A 14,389-nucleotide genomic window follows, 5' to 3' on the forward strand; every position below is an offset into this window, starting at 1 on the left:
TTGATTCTTTTCCGAGGACACTTTTCCTGAAATAAAGCTTTTTAGAGAAAGGTCAATTGATCCCATCAGCCAGAGGGATAATACAGAGAGTGGGAGATGAAAGTGAACGGATGACTCAGAAGGTCTGTGTGTGTGTGTCATATGCTCCATGTGTGTCCCTGTGTGATGTGATTTCAGTGCTGCTCGTACCTGAGCAGGGTGTATCTGTGTGCCACAGGTGCTGTGCAGTAACAGTGTGCTGGACTCGTCTGAGTACTGGCTGAGGAACGAGAAGTCTTTGTGCAGACTGGGCCTGCTGGATGACGACACAGAGGGCAGCTTCACCATGGTGAGTAGCATACTGCTGGTGATGAAACACGCACAACCCTTTTGGCAGCAAAGTTGGACCAGTAGTGTAGAGTCTTAAAGCTGCAAGAGGAATGTTTTGTGGCTTCAAATGACAGCGAGGTTTGTATTTTGAGGACAATGCTTCCACTGAGTGTGTTGTGGTCATTGAGATGGTGGGGTAAACAGGTTTTGTAGCAGGTTGGTGGTACTTTTTCCCAGCTATATGCGCTAGCTGACAGTTTTTGCTCACATCTTTTGATGCATTTCTTGTATTGTGCTGAACCAATGTGTTGACAAAATGGATGTGATTTAAACCAATACAGTGGCAGCTACATTAAGTATTGCAACTGTTAAGCTCTCTAAAGAACTAAAAAACTGTAGCAATGGAGAAGTTGTTTCTGTATTTACACAGCATCTTTGTGGTTTTATAGTATTGATGTAGAAGCTTTCTTTCTTTCTTTCAATGTAGAAGCAGAAATCCTCTAACAGTTTGTGTGAGGGGTTTCTGCAAAAGGTGGAGCTGATGTTACATGCTGTGATATTCCCAGTGTAGCCAGTCTTTCCCAGCTTTCTCACTTTGCAGGTGTACTGCAGCAGCTGGAATTTTGAATAGTAACACAACGGCTACAGTGATGCAGAAGTGAACCGTAGGATGTGTGACATCACCGTTAGCTGTGGGCAGTGTTGTAGTCGAGTCCTCAGTGTTCGGGTCTCATGTCTCCAGTGTTCAGGTCTGAGTCACCTAAGAATAATCCGAGTTGAGTTCAAGTTGAGTCCCCATTACCCGAGGTAGAGTCATCAAGGTCTACATTAATCACCTGGCAATTATTTGTGCATTTTGACATGCATCATCAACGTGTGCGATCATCGACTCCTGGGTGTTAAAATGAGCATATAATTCTCGGAAGCACTTTGCTGCTTGAAATACACCAGGAGACTGTCTTTGATGTTATAAGATATGCAGTTCATTCTGCTATTCCAAAGTTTTCCCTTTTTATTACTTCAGCAAACAGGACCTTGGGTTGACGTGTCTGAGAACACTGTACATTTACTAAACAAAACTACTATATTCTAGGGTCCTGCTGGGACTAAGTAGGTTATGAGGCACTGTTAAATGGATTCTGTTCTGTGAAGTTAATGAAACACCTTGAATTATGTTGGTTATTTGAACTGACATGGAGAGGCAGATTCTTTTACAGCTTATAATCAGATTTCATGACTAACTACTGAGCTTTTGGCTATAAGATCATTACGGTTACCATTAAGTTACTATATATAATTTCTAATTATGCCTTTTTAGTCTTAAAAAAAATCCTGCTCTTTAGATGTCATGTACACCAACAGTTGCCTGTAAGGCAGAAGCAGCATTATGAGGCCAGAAGTGGAAAATGACTCACCACTGACGATAAAGCAACTGGCTTTTAAAAGTGAAAGAAATGACATTAGAAACTAAAAGAAGGTTGATAACAAAAAATTACTTGTATATTTTTTGTGGAATCTGACATTTAGTGAGGATATTCTGGGCACAGCATGTGTTCGGATTACTAAAACATCGGTTGGTTAGACAAAGGTGTGTGACATTATAAAAAAAGATATCAAGAGAATGAACAACAAAGAGAGAGACCTTTAGCTGTAGAGGACACACACATGCGTAATCCTCACCCAGTCGTGATGTGTCGCCTTTGATTGCTCATTCACTTTAAATTGCAAGTTGTGCACAAATTGCACTCAGGATTTACATCTGTCACAGGTTAAAAGCCACTTGCTTGTTGGTAGGAATGACGGGTGTGTGTCACGAGTTGTGTATGTTGTGTGATGTCAACAGACTAAATATTGTAAATATCAAACCTAGAATGTTTTATGGAAGATGAGAGTTGGTGTAGCTGTAGCCTCATTTACAAAAGTACCTGAAATGCATCTCCTCTTGTTGATAACATCTGAAATGTTGTATCTCAGGATGAATGACATAGGTATTCACCCACACTTCAGTGAAAGCCTATTAAGTCACAGTTTCAAGCTAACAACAGTCTATTTTCTCACCTTTAGCTGCAAAATATTTCCTGATTCACTCATTGCCATTTTTTGGGTTTTTCTGAAATTATACCTCTGGACTCTGAGCAGCTCTGTCTCTCTCACCATGAGCCACACCTCAGCTGTAAGTGCAACAGCCATAATAGAGTTTTGAGTTTTCAAACCTTACGTAAATTGTGTTACTAAAGTTTTCTGCTATTTGTCCACAAAATCATTATATAAGCAAGGATTACTTTTAACTTTTAGTTCCTTCCATCATAGACTGTAGCTGGTCTGGCTGATGCAGAGTAAATACCTGCAACACAAATTGTTTTGACATTTTTCCCCCATACTCCTCCCCAAAACATGCCTCAAGTGTTTGATAATCATTACCAAGGTAACAGGAATAGCAGTAATTTACCAAAGAGCACTGTTCTCACACACTCATGTCTCACTTCCGAAGTGTGAGCAGCCGCGTGCTGAACTGAATGTTCCTGAAACCCCCAAACACCAGCTGTATTATAGGACAAGTTGTATACAAGACTTAAATAACTGTGTGTGAGTTCTATGCAAAAATCTTTTTAATTTGGTACAGCTGCCTGTACAGTACATGTTTTGGCAGTATTCATTCATTAATGTTTAGTGGATTTCTGGAGGGCAAATTGTCTGAACAACACCCAACTTGCCAACAGACACAGTTGTGCAAAGCAGATTTACTCACTACACCTCAGTGCTTTTCCTCCTTATCGTTCTTTTCTTGTGACGAGTGCCAGCTTGAAAATAAAGACATCACTTGTGTCGTCCTTGTCTCCACAGAGCAGGCGGCTTCTCAGGCTCCACTGTACCTGGGTGTGGGATTAAGCAGGCAGTTTTATTTTCATTGTTTTTTTGTGAAGTGTAAAACCAAAAGCAGCTTTGTCTTTACAGCTTTTGTTCAAACAAGACAGTGGTCGTTTCTTGTCCTTACTTTGCATCTGTTTTTATGAATCCTTATGGAACAAATGGGGCCCGTCCCCCCTGCAGCACTGCTCTCGAACTTTGACATGACAAGTTGCTCCTGTGACTGCCAATTCTCTGTTCCACTTTTCTGTGGTTTACACTGCCAATCAATCAAACGGAAGCCTAGGGGTGATGACACTGTGTGTCCTGGCCTCAGCTGTGCAGGGAGGTGGGAACAAGTCAGTGTGGAAAACAGAGAGCGAAAAGTCCAAGAAGAGGATAAGACCATGAACACTGATCCAGAGAGAATAAGAGAAGCAGCCACAAAAAGCATACACCAACATTAGAAACTAGAAGTTTTCTTTTTCTTTAACTGACCTTTTGTAGCTTTAATTTATCAAAGCAGTTTGGTAAAGTTATAAAACACTTACTTGAAGCTGACTCTCTAGAAATCTATTTGTGATCATCCATTAGCCTAAATTAGGTTTAGTGTTCTAAGAAATGTTTGAGGGTAAAAACATCCAGTGTTTATGTATTCAGGAATAGTTCAAAAAATTGAGAGTAGAAGCCAAAAACTAAGTAAATAAAAATTTAAAGTTTGGATTTTGTGTGTTTTGTTCGATCACCCTGAGTGCATCATGCTGTCACCTTTGATCACTCAGTCATGTTTTAATGCATGAAGTCAGAGAAAAGTGCCATGCTGCTGTGATAGTCACACTAAATTATATCACACCCCTGAGGTTTGGCAGGATGAGCAATTTGTGGAGAAAGACAGTCCTTTATATTTTTTTCTTTGATGGGCAAATAGTTACCCATTTCTATGTATCTAATTTGCATATTGTATCTATTAAGCTTGTGTGAATATACACCAAGTTAAAACTGAGTGTAAAGTTCTGCATAGAAAACATAGCAATAAATATTATGATAAATCAAAAGACTAAACCAAGAGGGAAGAGTAGAAGTCAGCCATGAAATTAATAGTGTATAAATAAACGCAGCGCCAGCAGTTATTTGGTAAGAATATGTACCCAATTATTCAAATGCTGAAAATTTGTTTTTGGGCCATAACTGTGCAGGGAAGTACATTCATTTCTGATAATTACAGCCCAGACACTAACCCAATAGAGAGCCTGTGGAATGACCTGAAGACAGTTAGGTGTTTTATGCCAGGTGTAGGTGTCTCTCCAAAACTGTCACCAGACTGGAAGAAACAACAATGTTTTTGGTGAAATTTGTTTTAATTTTTTTGTGAGGCTTTGAATACATTTATTCCTTTGGGCCTTGGGCAGTTATTTAAAGTTCCACTCCAGAGACATTTTATATTTGCATATAAAAATACTCTGCTATAAACGATATGTAGTCTAACAGTTAGTGAACCTCTGTAATAGGTCTCAACATTTGCCCCCTCGTTGTGAATTCCAGGATTTCTGAATATTTAAATACATGTAAATATGGCCCCACCCACTCTCACACACACACACACACACACACACACACACAGACTGCTGAACTTGCTGTATGAAGATGAGATGCAGGAGTGAAAACTGAAGAAATGTAGCAGTTTGTTTGAGCCTCATTTACTCATTATGTAGCAATACTGTATAAAAGAGATACAAGTCAAATGTATTTACTGTCTGGCTGATAGTTTCACAGTTTCTTTATTTTCTCAGTTGTTCAGTGCATAATCTATCAGGGAGACTGGATTATTAGCAGCAGAATTAGCATGTAAATATTATGCACTCCAGCATATACAATTTTCACTTCCTGGTGGTGAAAGGTTTGTTCCGACTGCTGAGACCAGAGGTTTCAAGTTTCTTCCAAACTTCAGAAAACCAGCGAACCAAACTTGGCTGTCCAGAGCTGTGGCATCACAAACCCAGTTTGCCCAGGCCTTTTTCAAACTCAGATTTATTCTAGAGGAAACGGATATCCACCGCCTTCAGCAGAGGAATGTGAAAACAGCCTATTTACTGTCTGGCTGATAGTTTCACAGTTTCTTTATTTTCTCAGTTGTTCAGTGCATAATCTATCAGGGAGACTGGATTATTAGCAGCAGAATTAGCATGTAAATATTATGCACTCCAGCATATTTGCTATCAACAGATACAATTTTCACTTCCTGGTGGTGAAAGGTTTGTTCCGACTGCTGAGACCAGAGGTTTCAAGTTTCTTCCAAACTTCAGAAAACCAGCGAACCAAACTTGGCTGTCCAGAGCTGTGGCATCACAAACCCAGTTTGCCCAGGCCTTTTTCAAACTCAGATTTATTCTAGAGGAAACGGATATCCACCGCCTTCAGCAGAGGAATGTGAAAACAGCCTGTTAATAACAAACTGTGAACCTACTACAGTCAGTATAGTGGAGGGATGATATTTATGGGGTAATAAAATAAGAAAAACACATTTTTGGAAACCTTGTGAGAAATTTAGAGGAGAAATCATGCTTTGATAGAACTTCTAATAACTCAAATGCATTTGAAATGCGACTACCCACTGCACACGGGAACGGGTTGGTAACCAAGGTATTATACTAAATGTAAAATCCTAATCTGAACAATAACCAGTAAGTGCAGCCACAGAGGTTGAGTAAAAGCACAGTACTTACCTCTGAAATGTAGCAGGTGTAAAGCAGTAAAGTACCTTAAAATTCTAAAGTAAGTAGGCTACAGTATTTGACTACTGTAAATGTGCTTTCCACTACTGGAAGAGAGGATGTTGCAGTGAACACTACAGTATATAATAGGGATGGGACAATATATACAAATTCAATGTATCGCGATACAAAAATGTCACAAAATGTATTGCTTTGTGTAATGTTATATATTGTGTTGTCTCCAAACACCAGGAACATCATATTTTTGTAAACAAGATAACCTAACAGAACGTAAGTCAACATATCTGGTTGTTCTTTAAATAATCAAACCAGTGCTAGAAAAGAGGAATAAGGTACAAGTATTCCACAGCCACACATTGTTGTCACTGAATTTTTAATTGTATCATGATTGAATCGAATTGTACACAAACATATTGTGCATCAAATCGTATCAGGAAAATAATCACATCGTCCCATCCTCATATAAACTGTGTCCAGGATGAATAGATAATGTGGTAAAAAGTGACTATACATGTCATTTAGTAAATTAAAAGCAGAATTTGATTTAGTGTTGAGGTGCTCTTTAAGCAAAGACATCTTAGTTCTGAAAGTAAAAAAAAAAAATTCTCATGATGGCATGAAAAACACAACGTGCACGACGTTGTCAAAAACGCATCTTAGCACTTCCCCAAATGTGAAATCGACACATTAAAATTTATGCATTTCAGAGACATTCACTAATAATCTACTCATCACCTGCTGTTCATTAGAGCCCTTCTGCAGTTTTTTGTTCTTTTATGAACATATTTTGACCCTTAGGTGAATATATACATTTACTGATCCACATGGAAGTGTATACACTCCCCAGAGAGGAGTGTGTGTGTGTTTTATGTTCACTACCAATAATACTGCATCTATCCTATTTCTTACAGCAGCAGAATGGCACAGTCATAGTGCACACTTTTCACATCTGTATTCAAGGATGATATAGCCTTTGCTATGATATAAAATCTTATCTTGTGAATACAGTGAATACACACAATTGCGTATCTGGTCTCAACCCCAGCAGTGTGTAGCTTGTGGGTTACATCACAAAATGAATATGGCAGAGTCATTGAGCCTTAATGTTGTTTCCCCCCACAGCTTTGTTTGAATTAAATTAGACTTAAAATTGGTTGTAATTAAAGCTGCCAGCCACTGAGATAAGACAAGAAGTTACACAATGCAGGGGAGGGATGTTTAGTTTGGTGATGTCAAAGTGAAAATGAACCCTTGCTTGTGACAGCACTGGGGACATTTCCCATGCAGCACTAGCAGAGCTTCAGAGTTGTTCAGAGATGTTATTGTTGTTTTTGCTAAGAAAGACCATGAACAAAACAAGCATGCAGTGTTATGAAGATGAAATATGCAGTATAATAAAAATCCTTTTGTTTCAAGTAATGAAAGAAGAGCAAAACAAAAAAAAAGCCACAGTTATGACGAAAAAGGGAGACAGAAGGACCAAGAGCAGCAGCTGTGTGTGGGAGGATCAGAGTAGTGAGCAGGGAGGGAGGGCTGCCAAGGAGGGATGATGGACAAAAGAGACTGAAGGATTTGTAATGGTTTCATATATCAACCCTGTCTGCGCACATAATATTGTATTCAAATTGTAGCTGTCTACATAAGCTGTGTTTTTAGGTGTGTGTTTGTGTGTGTATTCTACAAAGAAATTTGCCTGGCTGACAGTTTTGTGTATCTAAGGCCAAAAAGAATTTTAGGAATAGATAAGTTGGGACAATTACATATATGTGTGTGTGTGTGTGTGTGTGTGTGTGTGTGTGTGTACTGTTAGCTTCTCAGACACATGCGCACACACTGTGCCTCCAACAACAGCCAAATATACTGTAGCTGAATTAGTCTGTTGGTCTGGTTGTGGATCAACACCAAGCAGAAAAGTGATAAGGATATTTCCTGGAACTAAAAAGCTGAAGACTCGCGCTAGAACTGTGTAGTCTTGAAATGCATGTAGAGCCCATTACTGCATTAGTATGGGTGACTGTACAAAGGACAGGGAATCTAATACTTATCCTATTGCATTATACATTATACAGTATTACTCCACTTGCACAGACAAAAGTACATATAGTACTAAAATATTATGCAGTGGGAGAAAAAAGGAACAATTCTTTGACATAATTAAACATAAAATTAATGTAGCTTATGTTTGTTTTGATGGGTAAGCCTCATTTAACATGCATTTTGTCTGTGCTGTGGATAGGCATTCAAATTCAGCTGGTGTTGTGATGACGCATTTTAAGACTTACTGTCAGTGTTTGGCTTCAGAGTTAAGTATGTTTGCTCTAAATTTGTAGTGGTCTGACAAAACTCCAGGCCCAGTTACAAGCTTTTTCTAACTAGTGTCATGGTTGAAAAACAACAAAACAGTTTACATGTCAACAGATCTGTCTTCATAACAACTGAGCAAACGTCATCTGCTGATGAAAGATGTGTAATACAGTTGTTTATAATCTAGTCGGGGCTGGGGGGGGAGGAATCTAGCAAGTGGTCCTTGAGTAGGGATTGTTTTGCCAAACTACCATTTCTCAGGTCAGTGAATATAAACAAATCCAAATACTGAAATGAAATAACTAGCTTTTTCATTTGCTGTAGGGAACATAAACTGTGGAAGAGTGACAATCATGTTTTTCCCCTTTAGAAGGAGTCCTAAAATGCCTTCCATGTTTCTGAGAATCAAACTAAAACATGCCCTGTTCTATGGCTGCCAGTTGCTTCTGTGTGGTCCATCTGCGCAGGTGGTCAGTCTCCCTGAGTTTCGCTTTGGTTGGCTGGGCCGATGTTGAGCACAGCTACAGATTAACATGAGCTGAGCACCTAGTGATGCGTGAGGACACATGATGCAATGGGAAGCTACATATGTTTATGTTATGAAAAATTGCATAGTTTGTTTGTTCAAATAGCTTGAGATGATAGATATTTACGTTCAGTAGAAAAACGGGAAGTATCATGATGTTATACAGCTCCAAAAAGTCATACTGAGGAGGTGTGGTTACATTGATGCCCCAGGTATTTAAATTTTGATACTGATATTTCATTCATAAAGTGCCCAGATACATGACTCTAAATAAATGCTAACATATCAATATATCCATATCAATTCAAAATGTAATGTCAGTGTTGTGTTTACAGCTTGTTCCTGCTGCCCCAAAATGGCCAAAAAAACTGTTATTGGGGGCTTAACTGTAATTGTAGTTGTCTAAAACTATAGAGAGAAAATCAGTGATGCAGTAAAATGGGAAATTTTACTTCTCCTAGGTTGTCTCTTATGTGGAGCATCACATCTGTGGTATCAGTGTTAGCCCCACATCAATTAATTTCATCCTATCTGTGTCTGGATTTCTTTTCCCCCTCCCTCTTTGTTTTCTCCATGTTTACATGATCAGTTCTTCTGAGACAGGCTGACGCAAAGCTTGTGTCGTCTAGTATGTCTGTGGAGAAGCGAGAGAATCGGAGCGTGTCCCTGGGCTCATCTCTCAGACATGGACACAGATGACTTGATGATCCTCTGATTCCCAAATTTAGAACAACTGGCTCTTGGTTTCCACACATGATGGGGGTAAATTGCTTTGACCCTTCTCAAGGTCAAACTCGTGGATCACTCGCCCTGCCTTTTCCGCAAACTGTGTGCTATCTGCAGGCGATGTGTTGGCAGGCAGGGGGTAGGCGTCGCTGAATGCTTTACTGGGATGAGTTCCAATATCAGTACATGTGAGAACGGCTGAGGTGCTCCTGAGCAAGGGTACCAAACCTCCAGTTCTTCTCTCGTGGTATGGATATACTAAATTAGAGCTCCAAATTAGAATTGGATGCATCAACATCCAGATACGGTGCAAAAATAAAATGAGAACTCATTATTTCCGGCAATGAATGGTACGCAGTGCACTGTAGAATTTAAAGGCCATATTTTTTTTTTATCATACTAGGGTCAGCAAGCGGTAAAATGAGGCCACTATTTTTATTTTCAGTGAATGGTGAAGAATAATCTCAGGTCCTATGAGTATGTCATTGACATTTAACAGCTGTTCTGTTGAACAGGTCCTCATCACAGTCTCTAAACTGATCTGGCATCACAGACAAGCAAATGAGCAGACAGTTTGTACTCCTCTGTGAATGGCTGGCTGTTATTATGAGGGAGAAGCATCAAAGCAGAAGGTCTCTAGGTATTCAGATAGAAGTTGTAGGTGACATGTAGTCCATAAATGGCAGAGGAGAAACACACAGATTTGGTTTGATCTAGCTCAGACATTGTCAGCTGTCATTGGCTTCACATTTTTTATACTCGACTGCCTCAGTTCTCAAGCAGCAATCTTCATCACATTAGACTTGATAGTTTGGAAAATATTATGTTTGACTGCAGGATACCAGATTGGAGGTGAAAGGGAAATTGGCCTGTTCTGAATGTGTTGCATTAATGCTTCAGCTGAAGGACATTTTGGCTCATCCTGACTGGCTTTATAGACGGGTTTTTGTTGTTGCCTGATATTATTCCTTCTTAATCTTAGCTTTTACTGTGATGAAGCCCACCCAGGATGTCTCCTAAAAGAAGGAAAATATGCAGAGTACAGCAAAATTAGTCTTATTTTTGACATTTAAACTCAAATTTATTGCAGCTAGAAAACGAGCAGCAAGATGATTAAAAAAAGAAATAAAGAATATGCAGTATATTGACTTCGATCTGTTGTACCTTGGTATGACATTCTGGGAGTAGATGTTGAGTACAACTAAGATAAATGGAAAAACTGATTACAATCATGAAGAATGTATCTCACAAGCACTGAGGCTGTTTAGAGGCCCAGCAGGATGAATCAGGTGCACCTCAGGTAGTTCAAGGGAATTTTTTCAGACAGTGATGTGTGTCAAGGTGTGATTATTTGAAACTATATATATTTTTGCAGGTCCACAGAGGAGAGAAGGGGGAAAGATAGCAGCAGGTAGATAGGATATGGAGACAGCATGATTCCACCTGTGCATGTTTTGCATCAGTGACTCACATTATGACTAGGTTTGATTAGTAATGACAAGCATGGTAGCTTATATAGAAATGCATTCATGCTTAAGACACAACACCCTGCACTCACATAGGGTATGTGTGCTCAAATGGGAGCTAAACCCCACTTCCCACCCCCAAATTCTGTTTCTACTGTGCTTTATTCATGTGGCCACACAGCACTGACTTATGCCAACATAGATCAGAGAGTGTGTGCTGGAGAATCAAACGGCAGTCGTCGAACAGTCCCAGACTCCCAGCACTGACACGGGGACTCCATCACAGACCATTAAACCTGCAACCAAAGGCGAAGGCAGGTGAGATGGAGGGAGACAGATGCAGAGAGTGTGACAGCAGCAACAGAGGAGGAGGAAAGCAGAAAATTAGAGACAGACGAAAAGAAAATTGTTGATATTTTAAACTGCTGCTACAGTAGCAGCTCCTCCTTAGAAAGGGCTCTGCCTTTGAGACGGCACCTTTCAGTTGTTATTCAAACATGACTGACAGCTGCTATAGTTTTTAAGAGGAGAGTCTCTTAATGGAAAGCTGTCACTCTGTCTGGTTTGTAGATTTTGTGATAAAGAAGTGGTAGCGGAAAAGGCAGATCGGTAACTTTAGTGTAACAGCAGAACTCATCATCAAATCTGACATCTGGGACACTATTTACACCTGCTCAGCTCACACTGTCGCTCTAATGCCGTCTTTCTCTCTCTTTCTGTCTCAGATCTGTTTTGTAAATCTGGACCCTCAGAAAACAGACTGTCGTGATGACAGAAGTGTAAAGGTAAGACGATCCCTCATCCACACATGTTCTTTCCCTCCTCCTGTCCTTCCTGTGTGCTTCCCTTTTTCTTTCCCACCCACCTTTTATCTCTCAGGAGTTCATTGTATTTCACATATAAACAGTTGCCATGGATTCAAGATCATTAACCAGAATTAGAGGGTTGATTGTTTAGATAATATGCAGATTTGACAGCTTTTCACGGCTGGTGGCGGCAGCGGTAGGTGTTCAAAATCATGCCACATGGTTCAAGACTTCTCATAGGAAGGGTTGTATATTTATGTGTCTGAGTTGGAAACACGGAGAACACCTTATGTTCAGTGTTAAAGTTGCTTGAATAAATGGCTTTTCGGTATCATCTTCCACTGTCTCTGTGCTCGGCATGTCTCCTGCAGAAATTGGCGTCTGTGTCTCCAGACCTACCAAAGCTCATTGAATTACTGACTGTCCACCAGCCAAAAGAAAATGAGATCCTACTGCTTGGTGGTCTGGAAGCCTCAGATACTTGCCAAACACACCCACACTCCCCCTCTCAGGTGAGTTTGCAGTGATGCTTTTAAATCCTTGCAAGTATTTTCAGCCTTTGAATTAACTCGCACAGAGTACGAGGCAGAGGGTGCAAGCTGTTCTTTTGTGCAGCAGTTGTGTGTGATTAGAACCTTTTGTGCTAAAAATAGAAGTACACAGAAGGAAGCTCGTTCATTTTCTCTAGTAATTTTCCCCACTGACTCCAGTAAAAACATCTTGTTCTCCATAGCATTTGACTGTGTTACACAGAAAACCAACATTTATAAACTTGTAGGCACCGAACATACGACTGCACAGAAAATATTGAGCTTTTTTCAAAATAATTTGAAGTATAAAACATATAGACACACAAACTAATATTTTTCTGCTTTTATTGGTATTTATCTTAAAATACAATGCTGCCTTACAACTGTTTTGAGGCTCATCAAATATATCACTGTATAAACCCACTGTTAGAATCAGTACACAACCTGAGGAACATGCACAGTCAATTACATTCACACAAACCGGTCCAATGTGTTAATATAGGGAGAAAAACAGATGTGGTAGCTACATAAACTCACTCAGTCTTTATGGTGCTTAATACTAAATCAATTTGTTACCCAGTGTACTTGTTCTCAATTATGTACTTGCATATGCTTGGTGTGTGTTGCATGTAGAACTTTGTATATACATGATGTGATTTGTGTCTCTGTGTGTGCATGTATAATAGGTATCTGTGCATGTTCCATTCAGGGCAGGCAGCAGCAGAGAAGCACAGGTGTGTGCCTGGTTCAGTGCTCAGGGCAGAGACATTCCACTCAACCCAGGAGCATCATCTTTGAAATCAACAAGTTTCTGATTGGTCTGCAGTGGGGCAAGGAGCAACAGCATCAGCATGGCTGGGCAACAGGGCAGAGGGTCGACGACGACACCAATCGCTCCATCTCATCCATAGAAGAAGACTTCCTGACTGCCTCGGAGCACCTTGGTGATGACAGCGAGGATGACGGCTTTAGAAATGGTGAGCCTTCTTACCAGCACCACCACTATACAAGTTTTTTTTAAAGATGCATTTGTGTTTATTTTTTAGCAGATTCTTTCAAAAACCTTTAAATGAAGTTGGATGAAAACTGGTGGAATATAAGGCCAATGAACAGGTTTTTGGTTTTTAGCATCAATCCATATTACTTCCTTTATATTCAACATACTATACTGTGTAATGTTTTAACTATTTTCTCATTAAAAGAAAAAAAGCAGTAAAGACAATTTCAGATGTATCACATGACCTTCTGTGACTAGAGATTAAGATCCAACTGACTTTTAATTGTCAAAAATGTCATACAAGTGAAACTGGATCAATTCCTACATATACTGAAAATAATCGTAGTTCCAGGACCAAATGTTGCATGTGTTGATGCAAGCTGACCATTAATACCAGTGTACATTTAATCTGTCATGACTGAATTAATCACAGTTGCCTTAAGTCTGCTCTCTGTCCTTTGGATGACTCAGTATGCAACAACAAAGTGATCATCCCACACGTGCCCATGTAAACATGGCGAGTTTGAGTCAGTATGTTATTCATTCAAAACCTTAAAAAAGAGAGCCTTGACCACATAGTGTGCAGCATGAGTGGCTGTTCCAGAACATGTTTTGATGTGGTGGAAGGTAACCAAGTACAATTTTGAGGGATCTGTACTTGAGTATTTTGATTTTGTGCTATTTTACACATCAACATCACTCCACTACATTTATTTTATAACTTTAGTTACTTTTCAGAACCAGATTAATACAAAAAATACTGTCTAATCAATCATATGACCTTATTGATCTGTGGTAGGAAATTCACATGCCACCCAGCAGCAATTCAGTTGATAAGCTTATTGATAATCACACATTATCTGCATCCGTGACGTTTAAGCCTGTATCAGAATAGATATCAGCTCTATACTAGTAGTAGTGTTGACATTGTTAGTTTGGTTTGTCTCACGATTATAACTGTGGAAGTGGTGGCACTCCTACTACACTTACCTCATATAAATACTGTACAATTTTATATTCATAATATGGAGGCAGTTGTGTAGCAAACACAAAGGTTTCTCTGGTAACTGAGAATGTGTAACACAAGAGAGAAGTATGTATATATTGCCATTGTGTGATGAAGGGAGTTTGTGGATGGGTGAGACC

General features: G+C 39.6%; 1 protein-coding gene across 4 annotated transcripts in view; it reads left to right on the forward strand.

Moving 5' to 3' along the window:
• The window catches only part of sphkap (SPHK1 interactor, AKAP domain containing), a 48,662-nt gene that overhangs the window by 23,346 nt on the left and 10,927 nt on the right, over window positions 1-14,389 (forward strand). For all 4 annotated transcript variants that reach the window (XM_020600322.1, XM_020600323.1, XM_020600321.1 and 1 more), the window contains exons 3-6: window positions 218-328; window positions 11,636-11,695; window positions 12,088-12,228; window positions 12,956-13,223. In XM_020600322.1, the coding sequence (XP_020455978.1) occupies window positions 218-328; window positions 11,636-11,695; window positions 12,088-12,228; window positions 12,956-13,223 (580 nt within the window). The remainder of the gene's footprint in view (window positions 1-217; window positions 329-11,635; window positions 11,696-12,087; window positions 12,229-12,955; window positions 13,224-14,389) is intronic.

Source organism: Monopterus albus, unplaced genomic scaffold, assembly GCF_001952655.1.
Source record: "Monopterus albus unplaced genomic scaffold, M_albus_1.0 scaffold46.1, whole genome shotgun sequence".
Lineage (NCBI taxonomy): Eukaryota > Metazoa > Chordata > Actinopteri > Synbranchiformes > Synbranchidae > Monopterus > Monopterus albus.